Source organism: Diadema antillarum, unplaced genomic scaffold (genome assembly GCF_040938485.1).
Source record: "Diadema antillarum isolate AM-2024a unplaced genomic scaffold, OU_Dant_1.0 seq00000888_RagTag, whole genome shotgun sequence".
Lineage (NCBI taxonomy): Eukaryota > Metazoa > Echinodermata > Echinoidea > Diadematoida > Diadematidae > Diadema > Diadema antillarum.
In genome coordinates this window covers 145,918-172,771 of record NW_027271752.1, presented here as the reverse complement: position 1 = coordinate 172,771, position 26,854 = coordinate 145,918, and the positions used below count along the sequence as shown (strand labels likewise).

Below are 26,854 nucleotides of genomic sequence, written 5' to 3'. Positions count from 1 at the left end.
TTTTTTCTCTGTTTCTCCCATTTGTTCTTGGCAGGTACATGGGAATAGGCCTTTCAACAGAAGAATTTGGAAGTAACATGAGCAGGTTACCAGGTGAGTGAAATTGTTCTTCAAAGGTGATAACTTGTGTGGTATCATTGCTTTTTCACTTGAAAATAACCCAATTGAGAGTGAAATTCAGTAGAAGAGCAATGATATGATCTTGAAATTTGAATTGTAGTCTTCATGATAAAAAGACAATGACGTAATGACAATAATGACTTTTTATGTACGTGGTTGGTCATAGTTATAGAGAGCGGAGCATAGATGTATAAATTTAATGCAGTGATGATAGATTGTTCTTTTTATTTATCCATATATTTCTTTGAGAAAGTATCATTAGTGGTCCAGAGCACCGGAAGAAACCAATCTGTTCGTGGGCAAAGGAACATTGATCAGATGTAATTTTCAAGAGTTAAGTGTGATAATGGGGAGCATATGGTAGGGTTGGGAATGTTTTGAAATAGAGATCAAGTGGAAAGTATTACTTTTGCCACAGGCATGAATGCCTTTAGTCAATAGAAGTGTTTGATATCTTCATGCGTGTCCTCTTTTTTGAGCCAATTCAATATTTGGAAGTGTATAAAGTGGCTGGCAAGGGGAAAAGACATGCTGTGATATTTTTGTAGATTGCATGTACGACGCTGCAAGCAGGAATAGCAACATTTTGAAGTCCTGGCTGCACAACTTTTGATGTTATGTTGTCAAAGGGTCTTTTCTTTGTGTGCTCCTTCGTGAAACTGATTGCATTCGATGGAAACTCAAAATTTTCATGAGCAGACCTCGTGCATGTGATGACGTAAGCACTGTCAACTAGCAGAGAGCAAAGAACAATTCTTGTATTGGCAATGCGCTTGATAGAAAGCACTGGTATAGACTGCTCTTGATTGGTCGTAAAACAGAGAAAAGTGTCCAGTATCAATGAAATGACATTAACAGTCATATTACCAGGGTGGTTGTTGTCTAGTTCATGTAGTCAGTGACACAAAAAGATGCATCATTCCGTCTTTTATCTTAAAGTTCATTGATCTGTTTAACATTCTAATTGTCGTGTTGTTTTTTTCGAAGTTGGGATTTATGAGTATGACTACCCCTAATGCTTGTTGTTATAAGGTAACAACAACAACAACAACAACAACGACAACAAAAAGCTCAAACCTTGGGACAATGCTACATTGTCTTTCGACCATTAGTAACCTTTAAAAGTACTGCTACCACGCCATGCTTGCATGATATCGAATTGACGGTTTCATCCGGCAGTCCTTGGGGGAAAATGTTTATGTTTCTCACCTGGCCTGAGCCCACATCCTGTTGTTGGTCAACTCTCCCCACTCTCACTCTCTGACTTGCTCAATACTCCATTGCCCATGGACATTAACCTGACAGGCTGGGACAAGCATTCCTACGGTTACCACGGCGACAACGGGCACACCTTCAACTCGACGGGAAACGGGCAGCCTTACGGGCCGACGTTCACGACACGCGACATCGTGGGCTGTGGCATCAATCTGGTCGACGGGACCTGCTTCTACACCAAGAACGGCGTTCATCTAGGTACGTGAATGCACCCCCACCAGGTCATCCAGGAAATATTCGTCCTCCTCGTGTATTCTGACTTTGAAACAAGAAAGTATAAAGCTCGCAAGCTGGGAGGATTAATCTCTCACCTCAGTAAAGGATAAGAAAGGGTGCAGACAGGCCACACCTTACAGTCAAGGCTAAATGCAGTGGTGGTAAATGCATGACCTGTCCGCATGCTCTGTCATAATCTTTATCAGTCGCTGGTAGACTAGTATGTGGCAATCAGAGGCACAAAGGGATGGTTTAGATGGGGCTGCAGGTTTCCAACTTTTTGTGTGTGTGTGTGTGTTTGTGAGATAATGAGAAATCTAGTATGAAATATGAAAGAACAAAGTGAACAAGCTGAACGAAGTGATCCTAATAGAACGCAACAGGCCACAACTTTTATTAGGATCACTCTGTGTCACCTTGTTTTTGGATATTTCGGTCATTTCAAAACCGCTTGTCATCAAATAAACTTTCAATTGTCCATAGAATTGTGTGCTGTTTAACATGTCATAGAGCAGTTTCTTAGTAGCGCACAAAACATTAAAAGCTGCATCCTCACCTCAACCAATACTATACCATCCCTCTAGCATTTGACAGAGATGTGGCTGAAATCGGGATGGTCGCAGAAAGGTTGTGAAGGGGGGCTAGCAGTGGTGGACTTCTGGCATGACCACCGGCAATTTATCATGACTCTTTTAAAATCATAGAGGTTTCCACAGCCAGTGGCGGGCGTCATGCTTTCAGTCACAGCCACTTGCAGCAGCTGCTGGGACAAACAGTCCAGGGGCGGATCCAGGAATTCTGTAAAAGGGAAGTGCATTTACAAAATTAAAGGGGGAGCGCATCCCCCCCCCCCCCAATTTGTTCTTTTTATTTCTTTTGTTTTAACAAAAAATGAAGAGGGAGTGCACGCCTGGTACCCCCCCCCCCCCCCCCCCCCCCCCCCCCATCGGATCCGCCACTGCAGTATGTGCCTTTTGCCGACACAGAGTGGCATTGATGGTGACCAGCACATTGTGCCACAAGTTCCAACTCAATGGTAACTTGTTTGTATAGAAATCTCTGCAACCTACATGTACACGTGTAACTCTGGCAACCAGTGTCCTTGATTCTGTCTGTCTGCAGCTCAGATTGTAAATGTGATGATAACATTATCTCCAGGTCCAGACATCAGGGATTATAGATTTTATTCTCTTTCATTTCAAAACAGAGCAAAACAAAACAGAACAAGGAAATGATAATACCATTCAGTCTGTCTCTGAGTCATAAGATTCAATGACATACATTGATGACAATTGTTTTTTGGTGTGTGTGTTGTTGGGGTTTTTTTTAATCTACTGCCACCATCAGTGAAAATTAGCGATTACATACATTTGGGAATTTGTTTTTTTGCAGAAGAATCAGTTATTGTTCAAGTTCTAAATAAGAATGTACCCCCTAAAGATGCTAACAAGACCAGGGCCTCGTTTTATCAAAAGATAAAATCTATTTCAAATGTCCTTACCATACAGGCTGCTATAGACTTACAGTTGAAATCAACTATATAATTAATTTCAACTCTTCATAAAGCAGGGCCCTGGATGACTGAGTGTACCACCTGTAACTTTGATATTGTAATTCAACTTTTCATTTGTGTCCCTTGGCCAGAAGTCATTTTTGTCACTATGTCCAATGTAATCAACAAATAAGGTCTAGGTACTTCAAATTGATTGGGATGCTTTGCATGTATGATAGGCTGAACTTGAGACAGATTAATGCTAGAATGTTTTAAATTGCCCATATGACATTTTGTGAACCTTTCATCGACTGACTGAGATTTTTGTGTGCTCTGGTTTCATTACAGGTATCGCATTCACAGACCTTCCAGTAAGTACACAGGACAGACTTGTCCAAATCAGTTTTCACTTTCAGTTCATTTAAAGGGACATTCCAGATGATTTTTATAATTTCACATCATGTAGTACATAAATCGACAACTCCATGTACAGATTTGTAGAATTTATTGTGGTTCTTGAGAAGAGAAACAATAGTTTGAAAAACCTTAAACAAATTACACTGAACAAGGATGATGACATAGGAGGTTCACATATTTCAGAAATGTACCAGTGTAATTCCATTACAATATAACCGCTTGCTTGCAAGTTCACCTGTGTATAATCTATGCATGCCTTCTTCTTTTGTGCTGCTTCCTTAGCCCCAACTCATGCATTCTTATGGTGACTCTGCCATGTCATCATCCTTGTTCATTGCAATTTGTTTTAAATTTTGAAAATATTCTTATTCTTCATCCCAATTATCCCAAATTCTGAAACTCTGTCCTCAGTATAACTAATTTATAGTTGTTCAAATGTCAAAATCTGAGAATCATCCGGAGGTCTCCTTTAATTTGTTCATGCTTAAATGGCAATATAATGTCAAAATGGTGAACAGTAAGATGTTTGGATATCAGGGGGGCGTTTCATCAACGAGTTCGTCGGAGGTTTTCACCGACAAATTTGCTATCAGCCAATCAGATGCAAGGATTTCAGTAGCTTTTAACAGTTGTCAGTGTAAATCACTGACAAAAAGTTTCATGAAACGGTCCCCTGAAGTGAAGAGCAGCTCAAACTTGCATAGCCCCCCCCCCCCCCCAAAAAAAAAAAAAAAAAAAAAAAAAAAATCAGACAAATGATTACACATGTATGTCTGTTTGACTGAATGGCAGATCATGTGATCAAAATTCTCCCGGGAACCTTAGTTATGTTATCATGGTCTTGCAACCTTTTGTCATTGTATGTTCTTTTCTTTGATAGGAAGTGTACATGTGTTTTATGCATGTGTGTATACATGTATGTATATGTGACCCGCTACAACAAAATGATCCTAAAGTCGGGCGAGGTCGATTATTTGAAAATTGCACGATGTAATCCCCTAATCTTTCTGCTTTAAATTGATACATAACACATTTTATAAAAATAATCGGCTGCGGAGATATCGATGTTTAAAAGAGAGCATGTCGAGACGTCTGGAAAATCACTGTTTCGAGAAAAGCGCCCTAAAAGTCTTCCTTTCGACCCAATCGCGATCAAGGGACACGCAAGTTAGTTTTCACCTCTGGACAATAGAAGGTAAGCCCTAGCAACCCCCGAAGAGTTCATTCAAGCACATCAGCGTCGGCAGTCTCCTCACCAACCAATCAGTGACCAGGATGTGAGAAGCGGCTGAGCATAGCGCACCCCGCCCGCACGCACCAGTCGACTGGGCAGTGTGCGAGCTTCACGCTTCGGTTAGCAGCAAGCAGCAAACTGACCAATGAGATCACTCTGGTCGTTGTTAGGGGCGGAACCTATCTGTGGCGCTCAATCCAAATTTTCGAACCAGTTTTTGCTTCGTTGAAACGCCAAAAAACATGGCTCAGAAAAAACGCTATTTTTTAATCTTTCCTTTCATCATTTTGCTTCAAAATTTCAACAGATGATAGAAGACATGTTAGACTCGAATAATATATCAAAATCAGAAAATCGCAGGTTTTGACCAATTTTAATGCTCTGACTTCAAACTCGATTTTCACGGCTTCGACCGTCCGCGACTTTAGGACCTTTTTGTTGTAGCGGGTCACATATATAGATATGTGTATTATTGTTTGTGTTTTGTTTTGTGTTTGAGGGAGAGAGGTTTCAGTGTTGATTCAGTCCAAAGTGTGTCAAGGATTCACATCGGTGGTGCCCTCGTAAAGTGCGTTCTCCGGTTCTCCGTACTATAGGAAATGATGACAGACACATATTTTTTTTTGTTTTTATTCAAAAGTCTGTTCCATCACTTTTGAAGTTTGACATGACAACATGCATGATGAAAAGTGTGTCCAATTCTTTCCTTTTTTTTTAATAGGTAGAATAGATTTGTATACCTCTTCTAGCTCAAACATCACAGACATCTTATGTATCAATGAACTTGCTTTTATTTGATGATAATATATACCAATTTTGGAAACCTCCCTTCCGATGTCAAAGTTCAAGTTGATAATGGTTCAAAGTCTGTGGTCCATGATTCCACCCTGGTCAGGTGGGTGTGGTTTATGGGTGGACAATGCTATATTTTACTCTTCACATAATATAGGTGTCATGTTATTTATCCTTTCTCTTTGGGGCTAGTTAGGGGCATACTGTACAAAGACTGCATCTTGTTGTTGAAGGCATTGGATATTGACTGTTTTTGTTTTGTTATGTTTGTTTTGTTGTGTGTGTGTGTGTGTGTGTGTGTGTGTGTGTGGTTAATTCATGAATGATCTGAATGAAATTAATAAATATCAAGGAAAAACAAAAAAATGTGTGTGTGTGTCAAGCAATGCTGATATTAAGCATTTTCTGATCATGAAAGACAACATCTTAGTGCCAGTATTGGCTTAAGCCATTCTGGGTTTTGCCTAGCTAAATCTCATGCAATTACTTGTAGTAATAAACATAAGATTGTATCAGACAAGTACGTTTAGACACATCATATGATACCAAAAAAAAAAACCCACCACATTTTTTTTTTTTTTTTTTACACAAGCATATGGGTGTCAACATTTATCACTCTGCATATATAACAGGTGTATGCAAATTTGAAGATCTACCCATGTTCACATGTATAGTTTAGAACACCTGCATTGCATCATGAATTGGTCTGCTAAAATGCAAAGTGAGCATGGTGACTCTGTAAAGAAAGGTCATATCACTATAAGGTCACAGCTATGGTTACTGTGGGTGGCCCTTTGGTACAGATTTTCACAGACTGTACTAGCATGCTGTTTATTCGTTGTTTTGGAGGAAACTATTGAATTGAGTGCAGACTGCTTGTAAACTGTTATTAATTTAGGCCTTTGAGAAAAAATATGAAATCTTCGCCACAATATTAGAAATTGTTATAGAGTAGCAGGAACCAATGTTATGGATACTGTATAAGCTGTTATTTTTGCTGACAGATATTTTTGTGAATGAGGAAGTCATGGACATTTTCGCAAGATGTTGTTTTTCGCCAATTGACACGAAGCTGCCGTAAGTGCACTATTACAACAGTGCGTGGGCGACATTTTCGCTTGAAGTTAAATTCGTGCTCCAACAGTGATTTGCAAAATTCACAAAAATTAAACCCTCGCAAAATAATGGCTTAAATACAGTATCATTTTTGTCTGTAGACAAAAAACAAAGAGAGATGGAGTAGGTGTATGCTATATCAGCCCTGACATGTCTATCGTGATATCGGTCATTAAAATAATAAGGTTGTCAGCTTTTGACTGGCCGGCATTAAAGTGTTTGTTTATTCTCCCAGGGAAATCCTATTGTAGCTTCACATTCCAGTTTCCATTTCGATGGATGGGTGGCGGTTAGCTGGGGATTTTTCATTTTCTTGCTGGAGTGTTAACCAGCTGTGGTGTGTGAATGCAAGCGTGAAATTCATTTCAAATGCAATTTCCTTGTGAGAGGCCTTTGTCTTCTCACAAGAAAGGAAGAAAGAAAGCTAATTTTCATGTCAATTGAAAGTGTGAGGAATATTGTAATAAGAAGCATAAAGTAGACCCGGTTGAGTACACTGTATATATCATCAGTTTGTACTTTCGCAATCACATCGGCATTGTGGCTTTCCACATTGGTTGAGACATACCGGTACTCCTAATTGAATGACAAAACCACCAGGTATGATACAACTGTATGTGATTTGCCTGTTTCACACTTCTGGGAACCTTGGGAGTAACTATGAAAGGTGATAGCCGTCAGCGTGGGGATATTTAAGTTTGTATTATCAAAGTGTGTGCGTGTTTGTTGGTCGGAGAGGGAGGATCTGCATTTTGGATGGTTCAGATTTTTTCACCTATGTATTGCTGTCCCCTTTTTCCACGCCTGCTTTCCTGTGGATGTGCATGGGTATTTCCTGCAAGCGTGCTTGTGTTGTGGCTTGTTTATGGTGGGAGATTTCTCCATGGTGTTGAAATGGAGACTCTGCTGGTCCGTTACTGTGAGAGTTGCATTGGATTATCACAAATGGTGCCACAGACGAGCAGTCTAACTTGACATGAATGGCCAGGTTGTGTCTGTGTCAGGAATGCATTGTAGGTACAGTACATCAATGTATCATGATTTTCATATATCGTTGCAATGAAAATATGAGGCTAGATTATGGATGCTATGTTTAATACATTCTGTAGCCATTGCTGACTTGAAATCATCTACTTTTAAAACTGGCACTCGTTCTAAGGGACCTGAATTAAACAGAGATCTATTTAGATTCAAATCAGAAATATGGTGGGTTTAAAGTTGTTGTTCCTCATTGGAAATATTTTATTTATTTATTGATGTGTTTATTTATTTATTTTTGCTCTGCAGAATTAATTCATAGGGTGGCACATTAATTTGATGAGTAGAAATCCAGTTTTTGTTGTAAAGCAAAACGTGAACATATCTTTTGCATGTAAGTCGTTTGAATACATGTTGTTGAATCATCAATTATAAACCTCAGCTATGAGAAACGAGTCACGCACATTGCACACATTTTATTTTCTTGTAGTTTTAGGATGGTGCTGGCATTGCTTATTTCTGGAGTGACTTTATTTTCAGTAATCTGATGGAGTGGATAAGAAGGGATGTTTGTTTGATGTGCAGCTGACAGCGTTGCGACACAGCTGCTGATGTTAATAGCAACATGGCCAATATCCTCATTTCCAGCCGTAAAAGGCTAAAAAACACCCTGCCAAAAATATTTCTTTCCTCTTTATGGAAGGTTCCTTTCTTTGTTCTTTTTTATTTTCAGCAAGACCATAGATTCTCTCTTCCTTCTCACTTTTCTCTCTCCTATCTTTTGGTGCGTTGTTTACACACATTCTTTCTCCCCCCCTCCCCCCCCCCTCCCATCTAGTTCCAACATTTGTGATGAAATGAAACATTGCTGCCCCTCACTGTGTGCCCTTTTTCTCGGCCTGGTTTCAATTCCCCCTTTTTGGGCCAAGCACCTCCTGGAACTTTTTGTCGACCCCCGTGAGACATGATGTAAGATGCTGCGATCACAGAGGCGTTTGGGAGCGAATGTGTTCCGCCATGACACATACCCCTGATGCCTGCCACCGTTCGTGGCACTCCGGCTCACTGGGGCACTACATGCTGGATTGATCTGTCCGATTCTGGCTGGGCGCTAATTTCTCCCGTTGTCATGTAACCGCTCATTTGTAAGGGGCTTTGGAAGGGGCGATGTGGCAGGAAAAAGGTGTGACTCTCTGCGAGGCTGGCAAGGCTTAGGACATAATTCTTCAGGATTTTGCTGGTCAGATTTTGTCACTTGTTGCCTGCGATCTGGAAGGGATCAAACACCATCTGACCAGAATTGATAGATTTCTTCTTCATCTTCGTCAATTTACGAAGAAAGCTGTCAGAGGATGGAGAACACCAGACGGAAATATATGGATCACCACTGAAAGAACATTTTTCTTTTTTTCAGAGAAATATGGCTGTAAGCAGTTGTTTCATGCCTCTTAGTCCCATTCAGTATGTTTGGTTGTTTGTCCCAGTAGACTTCATTTTAATCTTTAGTTGACTCGCTTTTGTCGTTACGTCAGTTTTTTGCTACTGATAGCTCTCCCGTCTCTTTTGTACCTTCCATCAAATATTCATTTCTCCCCTCTTGTCTGTGGATAGATCTCAATATTTGTTGAAGTGAGTGATCGATACTCTCAATCTGCTTTATGCATGTGCTTCTGTGCGTGCGTGTCTGACGAATGAGGTGACATTTGTGATGAATATTTTCCGTTGGTAAACTGGTATCAATCTCGGGACGTTTCAATGTGCAGTTTCTAGGTTCAGGTGTACACATGTATGTATTCCTGCTCATTGTTCATAAAGTTGTAATACATTTTTCCTTTGGGTTTGGGAATAGGAAAAGAGTCAAAGCTGTAGCGTGAACATTTTATGAAAGATCTTCAATAAACATGGTATGTAGAGAAGTGACATGACTTATGTCTCTGTTCACATTTTACATTTACTGTCATGATTCCTTCTGATTGTACGACCGTCAGTCATGTAAGCCATCTACCGCCCCTTCTGTTCATCTTCCACAGAGCAACCTGTATCCAACTGTTGGTCTTCAGACACCCGGCGAAGTGGTTGACACAAACTTTGGTCAAAGCCCCTTCATGTTCAACATAGAAGATCTCATGCAGGTACGATATTAACTGCATTTATACATCAGTGATATGATATGATACAATCCTGTGAGTGAGTGCTCACATTGTGGTAGAAAGTAGGTAGGGGCATATTCTGGAGAGCGCCCTCTGTTGATCTTGTTTCTCAAATGTATCATGATTCTCAGCTAAAAAAAAAAAAAAAAAAAAAAAAAACCCATCCCATGTCTGCAGAGAGAACATTTTGTGGCCTTTTCTTTGACTAAGCACAGTTGATTTGCCTTTTGGTATGATCCTCAACCCTGTTGCATGCAAAGAAAAAAAAAATAGATTAACTTATTTTAAATACCGATTTTTAAACACATGCAAAAAACAATAATCCTTGTGTGTGTACATACATAAAATCATTAGCTATTGCAATCTACCTCATGATGCAAAAATAAGGCTGCACTGTTTTTGGTTTTTTTTAACTCTCACAATAGTGTGCCTTGCACAGTTTGTGTGAATGACACATAAGCTGTGGACACACTGGCAAAAGATGGTGAAGTTTAAGATCGCAATCATTAAGATCTCAAAATTTTGTCAGTGTGACTGCAAACTTCCCCCGAAACTTCTTGCAAACTTCCCTTTCAAACTAGGGAAATTTCCCGAACTCCACCAATCTTTTCTTTCTCTGGGCAGTGTGAATGACAGCTACTGAAACTTCACGAAATTTGTCACATGACCAGTCGACCATCTGTTTGTGGGCGGTGCCTCCGAAGTGTGCAGTCACTGTAATGTATGTGTGGGCATTGTTACATCACAATCACTAGCTGTCAGACGACGTGCTCTTTTTTTTTCGTGCAATTGCGCACCAGTGACCCAAACTTTGATAACTTAAAGATTGAGAAGTTTGGCTGCCAGTGTGGATAGAGAAGCAAACTTTGCAAAGACTTTGTGATCTTAAACTTCGCTATCTTTTTCCATTGTGCCCGGGGCTATTGATGAAAAAAAAATCACTTTTTGCATTTTTTCAATCCCATGATCCTTACTGATGCTGCAAGCACAAGTTCCCAGTGTCCCACTGCAGTGGGTATTATGTACAGCGTATGCAGTTTGGAGATTTCAAGTGTATGGCTTGCAGCTGATAGTTTTTGTTGTTGTTTTTTGAGCTAAGTGTGAACGGCAGTGACGATTGAAATAAATTTTTGAACCGTGATACGAAGATGGATAACGCATGTGAATGGGCCTGTTGAGAGTTTCAGGAAGCTACTTGCCAGGAGAAAAGAAGGTATGGAAGGGGTATAGCTACAAAAATAATTCAGTTCACTCTAACTTTCGTCACAAAAGGGCTGAACATGTGGTTGCCACGTCGTCTATGGCTCTGTCCCAGAAACATTCTGCCCCATTGCTCCACAAATGTGTACTGGTACGGCAAGAATCATGGCATGACTCAAAGCTTGCCCAATTTTAGCTGTCCTTGAAGGGATAAAAAAGTAAGAACACGTGTGCAGGCTGATGGTTGAGACAGCATAGGACAGACGAGACTAAGACTCAACATAAGCCAAGATTTCAGATTTGCCCGTGTTCTTTTAATTTTTGGATGAAAACCAAAGATTACTCGTAGATGTGTAGGACTGATAATCGGTGTATTTCAGAGAAAATGCTGCAGAAAATCCATCTAAAAAGTAGTCAATTCAGCGTATGTGAGGGAGAAAGGTTTGCTTTAACACCATGTGTGTGTAGTCCTAGCAGGGACTGTTGCTTTGCAGAAGAAGAGCCTAGACCAGGGAAGTGTTACAGAGATGGAATGGCAACTCTTCGTAATTCATGCAAATACATGTTTGGATTCAAGGCGTTACAATGGGATGTCTAGCATTCCACTACGCTTTTAAGTCATGCTCGGCACTGCTCTAGTTGCAAGACAACGTTCGGAGACGAAGAACGCATTTCACCTTTCATTGAATTACAAGCTTTATTTCACCGTAAAATTTTAAATGAAATACTCGAATTGATTTAGAATAGTTTAGGAAAGAATTCAATATTATAAACATGTATTTCTAGTTTCTTCGTAATGTGCAAATCGAAATGGAATGAAAATTAGGCCCTCTTAAAAACCTAATATTTTTCTATAATGCGCACATTTCCGCATGTTAGTTTTCTATCTTTTAATCTGGGATATTTTGATCTTTCAAATAAAGTACTCTGCTAAAGCGTGTTCCAGCGTGCTTTTAAACTATTTGCTGTTAAATTGTCAGTTTTACACTGCATTTTGATTCGCTGCTCCAATTCAAGGTACACAAATTCATTGTTGCCATCACATTGAAAGAGAGAGCGAATTTCAGTAGGGGCAAGTATTTCTAGATGTGAGAGCGCTAGTCCCGATTATTGATGCTCTCTTTTGTCAAAGCACATGGGTGACACCTGTAGTTGAACGCATAACTTCTCGAGGGTGCCGCGCATGACTTCAAAGGAGAGCAGTAGTTGTCTCTCCTTCTCTAGCACTTCCCTGCCTAGACAGAGGAGAGTAGAGAAGGGAAGCATATGTTTATTATCTATATGTTAATGCTCAATGCATATTCATGGCCGTGATCTGTGTTGAAGTTTGAGACATCACAGAAGGACAGGAAACTCTGATCCTTGGTTCACAAACTGTACTAATTACTGTGCAGTTTGAGAGAGAGATGGATTGCATCTTGCTGACATGCTTTGTTGCATCAAATGTGGCTCTGTCCCGTATTCCTCTGCTTCTCTGCACACATCACAAGCTGAGATTACATCTTAGGTAGTGGTAGCACTTTAGCTGATATGATAGTATCATGAGATACCGTAAGATATATATTGGCAGCACGAAATTTTTGTGAATTGAAGCCGACGACCTTTTTTGTGACATGAAATTTTCACGAATTGCCACTGGCGTTCAATGCATATAGTGTAGATAAGAAATTTCGCGTGCATTTCAATTTCACAAATCTTTGCGCTTACGAAATTCGCAAAATTAAAATGCACGCGAACATTCCTTGTTTTACAGTATGTGAAATGTACACTCAATAATGTAAAATACATGTACACACAGTATTTTAAGCTCCGTCTCCTCGTCTTGAGATTGAGAGTATCATTCTTAGAAAGTGATTTTGTGCTTCTCGGTGATTGTCTACTCAGTACAGATGATGACAGCACAATTGGTGGTATTCTTTTTTTGGAGGAGGGGAGATAGGGGAAACGGTATGAGATATATTGAAAAGCTGTAATGTCAGAATTGTAATTTCCCTTTTCCTCCTCATCAGATTCTAAATAAGACAGTGCCATTCCAAGCAAGTCATTTTTTTTTTTGCTTTTTAGTGACAGCAGTAAACGGGGGGAAGGGGTTCCTTGTCATTTATGATGCTTTTTACATACTCTATCGTGACACAGCGCAAGACTGTGTTTATGGAAGCACAGCGGTGCTTGCAGCACTAAAAAATTGTGTGGCACATTTCGACCAAAGCAAGCTCGGGTGTCAATCAGAGCCAGGGAAACTGCAATTATGGCTTGCATTAACGGATTTGAACGACTGCCCTGTCATTCCACTGATGAAGATGTTGTGAGATTAATTGTGATGTAGGGGTGCAGATTTACAATGTAGGCCTACCGTATACACTGTAGATAGACATGGCGGTAATGCACCCACCACAAAGATCAATGTTTTAAAGATAGAATCCCCTTTTGCATGCCCTCCCAATTTTCATCAAATTTTAAGAAAAGATGACTGCTGTTTTCAGGATAGGATGTGTCCTGCTTCTATCATTGCGTCATAGCGCTTACAGTTAGCTGTATAGAATGAGTACATTTGATATTCCTTCCGTGTGTACTTGTTTTTTTTTTTTTTTTTGAGGGGGGAGGCATCTTTCAAGTTTATGATGCTGATTTGCTATTTATTGGATAACACATTATGCTGAGTGTTCTTATTTATACCGAGTGTGCTGAATTTTATCTACATTGAGGTAGTTCTTTTCCAAACCTGTCGCATGTTTTTGCTTTTGAGAGAGCTGTCACCTCACATCCTCAAAATGGCATAAAGAATATACACAGTTTGAGTCCTCAGTGACAGACAGAGATACAACTTGTAGGCTTATCTGTCTTTCTGAGTATAGAAATTTTTGTTTTAGAAAAAAATTACACAAAATGTAACAGAGATGTAATGAAAAAAGTAATAACATATGATATTGTATTGCATCTATGGCTATGGCTTACAACGGAAATCCTTGAAGTATATGACTAGAAGGGATAGTTAAAGCAAAAAAAAATCGAAAAAATAAATGAATGAATGAATGAACCAACCAACCAACCAACGAACCAACCAACGAACGAACGAACGAACGCACGAATAAGAGGCATGGCACGTAGTGTACTGAATGTGCTAGTGACTAATTTAGGTGGTCAGACAGAATGTGATGGGGAAATCAGCTCAGATTTCTAGTACAAGCTGTCAATTAGTCTATGACTTCATTATCTGTCTCCCCTTCCCCCCCCCCCCCCCCCACACACACACCCACATACTTTAAAGGGTGTGTACAGTTCTGGTTGAGGTGAGGATTCAGCTTTTAACGTTTTGCGAGATATTCAGAAACCACTCTATGAAATGTGAAAGAGCATGCAACTCTAAGGGGTATCAAAAGTTTATTTGATGAAATTCGGTTTTGAAATGGCTTAGATATCCAAAAACAAGGTGAAAAAAGAGATCCCAATAAAAGGCGTGGCCTGTCGCCTTTTATTATTATCACTTTTTTGGGTATCTCAGCCATTTGAAAACCAATTTTCATCAAATAAACGTTGAATCCTTCTTAAAATTCCATGCTCTTTGATATTTCATAAGAGGTTTCTCATTTTCTCACTTAGGAATGTTCAAAACATGAATCCCCACCTCAACCATTACTGTACAGTCTCTTTAACCTCAGCCCAATGTTCCATACTTGGTCTCTATCCCTGCATACTTGTAGTGGAGGATTGGTTGAAGGTGGATTTTTTCCACCTCGGCAACTCATTCATTTATCAGCTGTATGGTGTAGTGAGACTTTGTTTATTTTAATATGAATATTGTATTTTCAGAATGTAGATAATGGAAAAATTTTCTTGACTTTACAGGTTTGAATCTTGAGCAGTGTTATGATACTTTTTTTTTTTTGAAATCAGATATCTTTTTTTTTCCCCTTGTGATTTCTCATAAGGGGTCCATACAGTAAGATGAATAGAGTAATACAAATTTGATTGTTTTCATTGTCTTTTTTGTGTATTTGTATTTGGGTATTAGCGGATCCTTTAAGGGACATAGCTGGTTTTAAACTTCAGAGGGTTGCAGAAGGAGAAACACTTTCAATGAGTTGCAGTTGACTCATTTGTTTTTGTTATAAAGTGCTTGTTTGCAAACTGGTTGCACCAATCCGAATTGGCATAATGCCTGGTGGAATCAGAGGTCACAGGCGATCAAAGCTGCCAGATTCCATATCAACCACAGATCTGAAACAAAGTCACGTTGACTGTCGAAATGCCAGATACAAAATATACAATGAATTTCCTTCCTCTTGTCTGTAAGCTCTCCCAGTACAAGAAATACAAATCAAAATCTTGACATCTGTCAACAATTCATCCATCTTTTAACCCGTTCCTTACGGGAACTTGGTGTAACGTATTCCCATAGAGTCAACTCATAAATGGGGTCCCATTATACCAGGTTCCCAAAATAAACACTGGAGTGTCTGCATTAGTGACCTAGATTCATGTTTGGGAGTACTACACAAATGTATACTGAGTTGAAATATCTTTACTGGAGAGATAGAGTTTCTGCTATCAATATCTGTTATTTTTCTGTCTCAGAATTGTGTGTATATTTGTGTAATTTTGCGTAATTTACCTTTGCCAATGTAGTAGTGCACTTGGTTTGCTGCAAAACTCATATGAAGACATACATGTATGTAGCAATTGAGGCTGAGCTTACCAGATTTTGAGTTTGGCTGATCCCATTTGGATGCCATTGTGGTGTATAACAAAAGGAGGGGAGGGGAAGGGGGAGGGGAAGAAAGAAAGATACAGTTAATTTGAATTGATACGAAATTTAAGATGATGACAAATATTATAATCATGATAAAGTTAATAACTACAACTGATGATGTGTGTCATTTTTCCTTGTATCTCTGCAGGAGATGAGAATGAAGACAGCTACAACCATAGAGAGACATCCAGTCCCAGATGACCAGGGCGAGTGGCAATCAGTTCTACACAGGTACGGTGTCTAAAATAAGAATTTGTGCAGACTGTCCTTACGATACGCTTTCAAATCGCAGTGATGCTACATTCTCCATCAAATTAGCTTTGTTATGTGAATTGACCTTCACTGGCTTACACCTCATTCCATTTCTTCCCTTTTATATTCATTTTCATTTAATACACCACCCTGGCTGTATGAAAAGCCAATTGATATGATTAAACATTATTTGTCCAGTGCTTGTCTATGGCTCACATGGTTTCATGTTACTTCATACAGATGATTGTAGCCTTAAGGCATGCAGACATGCAACATCAAGGAATTTGTTAAGTGTGGAAAGCATTGTCCTCTCAGTAATTTGTTGTTGCATCACAACTGTTCTCTGGCTTTCACCTCACAGTAGTGACTAGCTGATGAACAAACTGTCTGCATAGTTGTTTTGAGTTTGCCGTCCTGCAGAGTGAAAGAGAAATTGATTGCACTCATGTGGTCAAGTTGACTCTGGGTACGATGGAGTGCAGACAAACAACCAGAAAAAAGGAGACAAAAATATGAAAATGTGATATTGGTCTCAATCACATGTATACACAAGTTAGGTGCAATGATGGTATCATTGCGTCTCAAGTCTCTAATTGGCTTGCACGCAATACTGGCACTAGATGACCTTTCTTAAAATAAATTTAACACGAATAAAAGTCATCTCCTTTGTGTCAGATCAGAGTTGTAATGATTCTGCAATGAATGCCCTTTCGAGTACAAGTGTTAACCTCCAAATTGTAAACATGAAAAATAATTTTCAAGATTTTTATCCGTTCAGAAACCAGTGACAATTTGCAGGATAGTTCTATCACTGCCTCATGGTGTTTGCATGGCAGATGTAATTGTGACTGATATTGTTTTATTAAAAAGAAATGGAAACTTGAAAATCCTGTTCTTTTCTCTTCGTTTCTGTGATTTCAGTGAGAATTTTTATTGTTTTAGTCTTTTTTTTATTTAACTTCAGTCATTGACGGCAACTTTGATATATATATGAAGAAAAATTTCTACTGAGATTAAAATCCGTCAAAGTCCTCTTGATAATAGGTGAATATTGGTGTCATCTGTGACTGATTCCGGTGTATGTGTTATGGTCTCCTCTCTTCCTTTCCAAACAGAATCGTGTCAACGTATCTTGTCCACCACGGTTACTGCGCGACTGCCGAGAGCTTTGCCAAGAGCACGCGACAGACAATAGCAGAAGAAGTCATATCAATCAAAAACAGACAAAGTGAGTACGGCGGCAGATAAAGGGTGAAGTCTACTCTGACTTGGATGTATGACACAGCATGTACAAAGCCAGAAGTACAAATAAAAGAGCTGATATTTGTAGTCATGAAGCGTAATCAGTGAAACTGAACACTTTCATTTGTATCAGCGTCAAAAGGCAAGTGAGAGTTCAATATTGACCAGTTATTTGACACTGGAGGTGATGTGCTGAGCATACAGTATTCCAATTTTATGATGCCCCTACAATTGTTCATCATATTGCTAGTACAAAGATCGTGCCAGTTACATACATGTATGTTGTAACTTCATCCATGGCTTTGTTCATCATGAACAAAGCACCATGGAAAATGCTTACCCTTTGACCCGTTGAGGACTGACTGATTTTGCTGTAACACGCATTTCCCATAGACACCTGCCCAAGTATACTCGGGACTTGTCCTCAACGGGTTAATGGTGGCTGGCAGAATCAGTTTCATTGAGTGTGGGTTTGAAGTCCACATTGGGAATTTCAACTTCTTCGAGCTTCTGTCATTTTGTTGTCATTCCTTTATGATACATCTGTATTGACATTCCATGGATGTGCAGCCCACGTGTACACAGCAAGACGGTAACATTTTGAGTGCGAAGACAAAATGCAACTAGGAGAGGTCTGTGGTAGTGTCTCCAGAATGTGTGAACGCAGCAATTCTAGTGGGTGAATTTGCCTTGAGTTCTTTCTCGTCAATCAAAATGGTTTATTAGGTGGAGCCTCACCTTCATGTGTGTGTGTGTGTGTGTGTGTGTGTGTGTGTGTGTGTGTGTGTGTGTATGTATTACATTGCGGTATAGTGGTTTCGTAATTCGTAAAGTTTTTTGGTTTATTAAAACCACACATAAACTGCTTCTTTCTTAACTCACTGTGTTATGTAATATCTGTATATGAAAAGCATTGATTGTTAAAGTTTCTTTTTTGTTTACATCAAAAAAAACATTGATACGACATAACATTGTGTTATCTTCAGCTGTGTAAGACCATTGTAGAGACATATATCCAGTACTTCATCTGCCTATGTGACATTTTCACGATGGTAAGCACAAGCCTGCTGAGAATATAGCAAGGAATTAATCATTCTGTGCATGGCTTGAAAAATTAGGACAAGCCCAGGAGGCATATTCCGACACTTTGGACCGTTGAAGGTTAATGCAAATGCTACACGTACAGTCCCTCCCTGTACCCACCTGAATGTAATTTATGTGTACTGACTCATTGTGGGGAAGCAGAATGTATGAATTATTTATGTTTACGATCCATGCAGATGTAGAAGGACCGAGTACAAGTAAAGAGGCAAATAATCAACATCTGGATGGCAAGATCATCTCAATTTCAGCACAGTGTGCCCCTCTCCCTCCCCCCCCCCCCCCAAAAAAAAAGGTTTTCAAGATGTAGATTTGTCTTACTTGTATTAGCCCTCCTTTCAAGAGCAATACATGTGTCGAGTGAAATGTATGCTTTTTCTTCATTTGTGAATGTGAGCAGGCAAATCAAGATATCTGTGATGAAAAGCAATGGGTTCCCTTTATATCCACTCGGTCTGCATGAAATCAAAAGAAATTTTCAAAAATGTGCCAATTTGAGATAGAAGCAGGAACATTTTTTTTAAAGAAATGTCTTGCCAATTTAAGAATAACTTATTTATCAGGAAAGATGCTTGTAAAAATTCTGCAAAATATGAAGGAAAGAAACTCACGCAATAAAAGGGAATTTTCACTTTAACTATGTGAACTACTAACAATCAGTCATAAAATTTTGATAAACAGAAACACAACAAACCACAGAAATGTAGAGTTTGGTACTTGATGGGTTAGCTGGTGAGATTTAGTGTGTCCTGCACAGAAACTCGAAGAGAGCTGTGTTCACGCTAATCGTCCTGCACTAATCCGTCGCCCTGGGTATGAAACTCTGCACGATGAACGCAGATCACATGACGCTCATCAGATTTTCCTGGAAGAAACATCTCAATTCTTTGCTGACACAGTAGCAGCGCCGTTCCGAGTGGCATCCAGAGTGGTACACGGTGCTGTCCCTTCCTTTGGTCGTCATAGCAAAAGGCTTTTCCCCTTTCACTAGGTCTCGTGTTATTACAGTAATGAGTTTATCCTTGTTAATAATGACTTCCCGCTGTAAGCCATTGGGGCCCCCTGTAGTATGAAGATCTAAGTGTAGAACTGTCCTTTTTTCCCCATATTTTACCTCACTCACAACATTCAAGTCTGAAATATAGGACTCTCCGGATTCCTGACTGAATGCTATTTTTTAAGTGCCTCTAAAAGGTAGCTGTTGTGGTTACATTGATGTGTGTCAACATATCACTAATATATGGACTCAAATCTCAAGTGCAACTGGCTTTCATTTGCAAATCCTCCAACTAGTATGATTTTACAAAATTTAATATATCATTTCTTCTATGATAATACTAGGATAGGTATGGAATTTTTTTTCCCTCTCTGAATTTGATTATGCATGCTTGGTATATGCAATTTTTTTTTGTGTGTGTGTATGTGTGCTTTTTTTGTGTGTGTGTATGTGTGCTTTTTTTTTTTGAACCACAAAATAGCATTTTTGCTTTCATAAGTAATTGTTTGTTTGTTTGTTTGTTTTTCAATACATCAGCTTGTTTTGTGATGGCAGAGTTGGCAGCCGTGTGTGTGCATAATATGATTAGGAAGGGTTGTATTACACAGTGTATGGGCACATCAAGGCATACCAAATGCACCCACTTGTCATGAAGTGGGGTGGGGGTGGGAAAGGGTAAGGTTTTACAAGTATGATTATGTGAAGTGAAGCAAATGATTCTTTGTATCAATGTCCCAAAGTGGATATGTTTTATTGATTACTGCAACCTTTCCTTCATGTAACCACAGGACTACAAAGGCTAGTACTAGCTGGTCGCATGGGGGAGGCAATAGAGACGACTCAAAGACTGTACCCTACCCTGCTCCAACAGAACCCCAACCTAGAGTTCATGCTCAAGTGTCGGCAGTTTGTGGAGATGGTGAGCGGAACGGACAGTGAGATCCGCCAACCACGCGGCTCCCGCTCGCGACCGGGCAGCCGGCACGCCAGCCCCGCCATGAGCCCGCACAGAGACACAGTCCCCTCATCGTCCTCCTCTTCGTCGTCGTCATCGTCACACCTCAGTATATCCTCACCACTGGCAGATCCCATGCACATGCACAATTCAGGGAGCTCGAGCGGAGTCGGGGGCAGTGGTAGCAGTAGGAACAGTAGCCACATGAACACTTCCAAACCGCTATCTCCAAAGAGTCCTAAGAACTTGCAACAACAACAGCAACAACAGCAAGATGGACTCATGCCCAACTCATCGACTGCCTCGATGAATGCACTCAATCTGACGACAAACGGTAGCATCACGAACGGTTCGCGCCTGATAAGTACAGAGTCAGATATAGAAATGGATGTTGACTGCCTGGACACCAACGGTGTGCATACCAATGGGACAACGAGCGGTCGTAGCAGTAGTAGTAATGGACATGCTGTGACAAACGGAAAATCATTAACTTCTTCTGTGAACGGTGTGTGCCCACCCATGGAGGACATGGAAACAGATGATGTAGGTCAGTATCATCTTGGCCTGCATGTTCCCTTGGCAACCACATCAAGGGATAAGGGTAAAAGAATAAGTTATCTTGATACATGTGCCGTTACGACAGGTAAGATGGAGCCGTGTTCTTCATCGTGACTGCAGGTCTCTTTTTAAGTAGTCATGTAAGAATTTTTCATGTGTTTCATTTTTGGTACCTCACGGTATGTTTTTCTAATATTTTCTCAGGGGTTGGCTTGGGCAACTACAATGCTTTGATGAGCAAGTGAAATTTTATGGCACATGCCAGATAATGATGTCAGACACTTGTCAACATGCCCAGTCATTTAAATACAGTCTTGTACTCCATTGGCTTGCCTTCATTGGATAAGCAATTTTCAGCAGCTCTTTTACTACATTTAATTCTGAATACACATTTTTTATATAAGTACTTAATTGCCTTCTTTAATCAAGACAGTGTTATCAATGTGTAGGTATTCCTCGGATAAATATTGTTTTATCTAAGCGGACTGGGTTTGGAAATTTCACATGTCTTTGTGTGTATTACTATACACATTCTAGAAGTGTCGTCCTTACCTCCGGTGCGCCAGCTGTGTGGGGGGAGCCACGCGGCCATCAAACAGATGCTCAAGTTTGGCCGGGAGCTCCAGTGCACCTACGACAAGCTCACGAGAGAAAACGGCAAGAACGAAGCCAACGAGAAGGCGTTACAGGTATAGCGACTGCGTGCACCCTAGTGAATGTGTCCAGAGGTGGTTGAAGGCTCAAATGCTTTCACATATACTGTAAAGATTATCGAGCCATAGAGCCGTTCATGGCTGTTGGCATGTGACAAAGCAGCCCATTAACTTCAGCAATGCTCTGGCACTGTTTGCTGGACCTGTAGCAAAAATTGTTTCTGTTCTTAATTTCCTTAAATCTAATCCAATGGGACGTGACCTCTTATTCAACTCTGCCCATTTCAGTTCCCTTATAAAATCAACTGCATATTGACATTGACATTTACAGTTTCTTCAAATGGATACAGTGTGTACATTTCAAAACCACAAGATGAGGGCTTAGTAACAAAAGTGCAATAACCTTAAAACTTGTGCAATATATGCAGCATTATAGTCACCATAGGACATTGACCTTTTGTGTTTGTTCGTTGGTTACACAGAATGCTGTGAGAGAAAGATGTAGTTTAGTGTACTATTGCAAAAGAATGTGCACCAAAACATTTTGAAGATACACTGCAAGACAGACTTAATTTCTGTTTGTAGAACATATGCACACATTACTGTTAGGTGCCATATCACACATGAAAGTAGGCTGAAGAACATTGCATCTAATACTCCAATGCACCAATTCATATGTTGGTTGTCCTTGAGAAACAATGTCAACACAAGAGCAAGGTGGAGAATCATGGAGATGCTGGTACATTTGACTTGAATACATTACATCTATTCCAGTCATTACGTCAGCTTTAAATGCCCGGTCCTTTGCCATTAAAGTAAAAAAGCATAAAATTGGCTCCTTGTGAAAGCTTAATATGCTTCGTTGTTAGATGGAGTATATATAGGGGTCATACAGATTCAGTGTAGGCACAGGCTATCTATTTCATTACTTTTTATTATGATTACAATTATGATAAGGGCTGTTGTTGTTGTCGTTATTGTTTTTAATTAGGGGAGAGAGGAGTAGAGCAAGGGCGTTGTGCTGTCAAAAATACCTAATGCACTGAAAGTCCCTTTATGATGGATTGGCATATAGATTTTCCTGACCCAACTTTATCTGGCTACTTAAAGGACAAGTTCACCTTCGTAGACATGTGGGTTTTGTGAATGCAGCAATATTAGTAGAACACATCAGTAAAAGTTTGAGGAAAATTGAACAATCTGTTCTAAAGTTATGAATTGTTGAAGTTTCTGCTCAGTCACGGCTGGATGAGAAGACTACAATAGCTTGTGATGTCACATGTGTACAACGATATAAAGAAAGAATAAAGAAAATTCAACACATTTTCACTTTTCTCGCATAACAAAAGAACACTTGACTTCTCTCTTTCAGAAAGCAGGGGGAATAATATTACCCTTAACATACGTCAGTAACAAGTCAAAGAAATGTGCACTTTATTCAAAAAGTAAAGTTTTGTGAGATTCTCTTTTTATTTTCCTTATATCGTTGTATGCATGTGACATCATACACCATGGTAGTCTTCTCATCCAGCAGTGACTGCACAAATACTTAAAAAATTCATAGCTTTTGAACGGATTGTCCGATTTTCCCCAAACTTTCGCTTATGTGTGCTATTAATATTGTTGCCTTCACTCAATCCACATGTATATGAAGGTGGACTTGTCCTTTAAAGTATGGTTCACACAAAACATTAGGCTCTGTTTGGTTTCTTTTTGAGGCTGATGAAAAATTGATGATTAGTCTCATGCTGTCGTGTGACACCTTTTCTTTATGTAATTATGTGCCATACTTTAGACATTGAAAACTTATCATACTCTGTGAGGGCTAAACAAACATCTAAAAGAACTCAGCAAGCACGAATTCCAAGGAGTGTTCCTATTCAGCCTGCTAAACCAGCTGTGACAGCTGTGCTTTTGTTTTGTTTTTGTTTTTTGTCTACAAAGGGCAAATCTAAAAAGCAGAACGAGTACTGGAAAAACAAGAACCAATCAAACATACCCCTCGAAACATATTTGAGGAAGTGGACCTTTAAGCTGAACTTTGTGTATATCTAGGTCGAAGTGATTTTTTGTGTTGGAAACATTTACAGTGTTATGGCTGTAATTGTTCTATATATAAAAGAAGATGTTTCCTTGTGTAGTTGTTCTATGCCTCATGCTTTTTTTGTGTATCTTTTCCCACCTTTACCTTTTTTCCCCATCCACAGGATGCATTTAGTTTGTTAGCCTATGCAGACCCGTGGAACAGTCCCGTGGGTTACCAACTCGACTCCTTATTACGAGAACCAGTCTGTGCTGCCTTAAATAGTGCCATATTAGGTGAGGTACCATGATATATCAAGTGAACTCACAACTGTTGATACTCTTGAATAGCAGCTTGGAAAGATATATTTCTGTTGTCCAGTTGAATTCAGTCAAGTGGTCATTATATTGATTTAACTTAAAAGTTTAACTACCTTGCCCCCTCCCCCCCCCCAAAAAAAAAAAAAACAATTGTGCTGGCTTTTGTGTTCTTGAGATATTTCATTTAAGCATGACTAGAGGTAATGTGTGGTGAAGAGAATTAAGATAACGCTACATAGATTATGATAGTAATAACTCATTATTTATATAGCGCTTATCAATAAAATTCTCTAAGCGCTTTACATAATGTAATATAACATAGATTAAAAGGTATGTTGCAGCTTTGTTAAAATTGATTATGCTAAATTATGTGCATTTTTCTTTTCATGCAGTTATGTGAAGTGTAATTGGACGAATGCATTGTAAAGAGTTTGCAAGAGTCTGTCGTGTCTCTTAGTCTAAATGAAATATGTGAAAGGAAGATTTCATCAAAGCTCTTCATGTTCTTGTTCTGTATATTCTTTATAATACAAAACAACATGAAACATGCAGGTGATCGCTGTTTGAGTTGTGTAGCTGAAGAGAAAGCACCCTGATATATGAAACTGGAACATTGTAATTGGTGCCTGGCATACAGTGGCAACAAAAAAAAAAAAGAAAAACAAAAACAAACAGAGCACCAGTGCTTAAAACAACAGTAAACTGAAAAGAGAGAAATATTTGTGCGTAAAATAGACTGAAGAGACTTTAGATGAGTATGAGTGGCTGGTTTTAAAAATGCAGGCAGGCAGGCATTCCTTCTTGGTGTTGGCAGTCGCTGTACTTATTATCCTTTGCGTGCTTTTAATGCCACTTGATGCAGAAAACCCCATAGTATTGTACACATTGTCCAAAGTCCCTGGTAGTGTAAGGGTTAAGAGAGACAACAGTCTGCCCAATGTTTCAACCAGAGAGACAACTGCAGAAAGAGATATTGGTTGCAATAGCTGAAACATTTCCAAAATGAGCATCAAATGAAATCCCTTTTTGCACCATACAGAACAAATTGCTCTCTAGTTACGCAGCAGCCTCTGAGTCACTTTATTTTGGGCTTGCTGTCGCTTCCTATGATTTAGGACCCGAGATAAAAGTACAGCTCGGGATTGTATTAGGATGGCTCATGTTGCAGAGACATGAATGTGTTCTGTTGCAAGATATGTGAGGAGTGGGAGTGAAGCGATTCAGAGATTGAAGTCATGCTCAGTGTTTATGTGCAGAGGATGGGAAGTTCTGTGTATGTGTGTGTGGTTGCGAGGGGGAGGGGAGGTGGAGTTAATGATGACCAGGTTGTGAGTGATAGTAGTGTAAAGAAGCATATTTGAATGGCTAGAAGGTACAGAACAAACTGTGAACCCATGTTTTTTGACTTCCCCTATGGCTTCAGCAGTTACATTTATGAGAACAACCACCTCTTTTAAGCAGACATTCCCCTAAACTGATGTCCATGGCATTATTCAAAAGCAATGAACATTATGGGCAAGATGTTATCTTTTAAAGGAAGCATAACAAAAATTACGGCAATATTTGAACTGACTGGTCAGATACATTCATTTTTTTGAGCAGCTGCAAAGGCCTATGTGGAGGAAAACAGCACAAAGTGTCACATAAATTGTCATTCCAAACTCCAGGGCCTGCATTTTTTGTCTCGGTAACACAACCGACTTCATGCAGCTTCTCATGATGTTGGTGTGAGGATTTTTTGTGTGAGTGATATTCTTTGTGACGCAAGGACAGGCCAGCCTGAGAATGATATAAGGCCTTCCTCATGCTGCGGTAGAAAATCTGATTTACAGGGATGATAAATATCGCTATTTGAATGAAAGTTATCTATTGATGTGTTGTAAAGAGCTCTTGGAAATCACAGGATACCAAGTGTCGTATCATATTGTGGCATCATGTTTATTGACACAACTTTACAAGTTCTGAATATTACTTTGTCATGTTATGTCATGTTTACCGTTCAATACCCCTTCAGCATTGCAGTGAATATTGCTTCTGTTGTGTTGTGAATAGTGTGCATTCTTCCCTCTTGTTTCCCCTCTCTGCAGAGTCCCAGAATATGCCGAAGCACCCGCCCCTAGAGCTTGCCCTCTGCCACGTGACAGAGACCATGAAGCTGATGTCCAAGCACGGCGCGGGGTCCTGTGCATTCTCAGGAGTGGACCACTATCTCAACTAACGTTGGCCTTTCCTCCGCCGCATGGCCTTCCCATAGCCTCCCCATAATCCTCCCCCTAGCCTGTCCATTACCCCCTCTCTATCCGCCTCCCCACCCTTCCTCTTCTCCAGCCTCCTAGTTGCCTCTTCCTTTTCTTCCCCCCGCCCACTTTTCTCCCTATCTACCACCTCCCTCCCAACCCCCCCCCCCCCCCTCCACAGTTCATCATCCCCTCCACAACATTCACTCATGCACGCCCATAATCTGTTTCTAATTTGCCCTATGCATTTATCACCCTCCGTCCTTTGGGTCCTCCAATACCAGGGTCTGGTGTATTCCTCTGTTTTTAGGTTTTTTTCCCCCTCAAGAGTCTGCTGTTTGGTCTGTCTGTGCGTGGTAACAAATTCGTCAGCCATCAATTCATTGTTTTCTTCCGTGTCTGAAGAATAACGAGAGAAGTCCTTGTGAGCATGGTCTGTACATACTGTATATTGTCATCTGGTTGGTGGGGATTCTCTTGAGACTGTCCCATGTCAAGAAATCACAATGTGTGAATATCTTCAATATTTTCACTGCATGGCATGCAGTCTTCAGTCCTTGAATGGATATCTAACACCAACTGACTGCAAATCCTAAATGGTGGTGACATTGCCCATTTAACCTTAAGTGTAGGCAAATCTGGGATCGTGTGTGAAATACTTAGAAAATATAGAGGTTCTGCCTTTTCTCTCCAATTTCCTCCTGTCTTGTTCAAATAACTTATTTATTCCTTCTAGCCATTACATATTCACTTTATCGTGATTCTCCATTTTCTTT

At 39.8% G+C, this 26,854-nt stretch overlaps 1 protein-coding gene across 1 annotated transcript; it reads left to right on the top strand.

Moving 5' to 3' along the window:
- Positions 1-38: 38 nt before the first annotated feature.
- On the top strand, positions 39-26,060 carry LOC139740847 (ran-binding protein 9-like). The gene is made up of 10 exons (XM_071651423.1): positions 39-93; positions 1,426-1,593; positions 3,452-3,474; positions 9,671-9,772; positions 15,889-15,971; positions 17,108-17,220; positions 20,121-20,834; positions 21,383-21,534; positions 23,706-23,817; positions 25,929-26,060. The coding sequence occupies exons 1-10, from the start codon at positions 39-41 to the stop codon at positions 26,057-26,059; spliced, it is 1,653 nt and encodes a 550-aa protein (XP_071507524.1). The 3' UTR covers position 26,060.
- The last annotated feature ends 794 nt before the right edge of the window (positions 26,061-26,854 follow it).

Coding starts and splice junctions, on each gene's coding strand:
- LOC139740847 (XM_071651423.1), top strand. CDS start 39: ATGGGAATAGGCCTTTCAACAGAAGAATTTGGAAGTAACATGAGCAGG. Junction 94..1,425: donor TAACATGAGCAGGTTACCAG/GTGAGTGAAATT, acceptor TTAACCTGACAG/GCTGGGACAAGCATTCCTAC. Junction 20,835..21,382: donor CATGGAAACAGATGATGTAG/GTCAGTATCATC, acceptor TACACATTCTAG/AAGTGTCGTCCTTACCTCCG.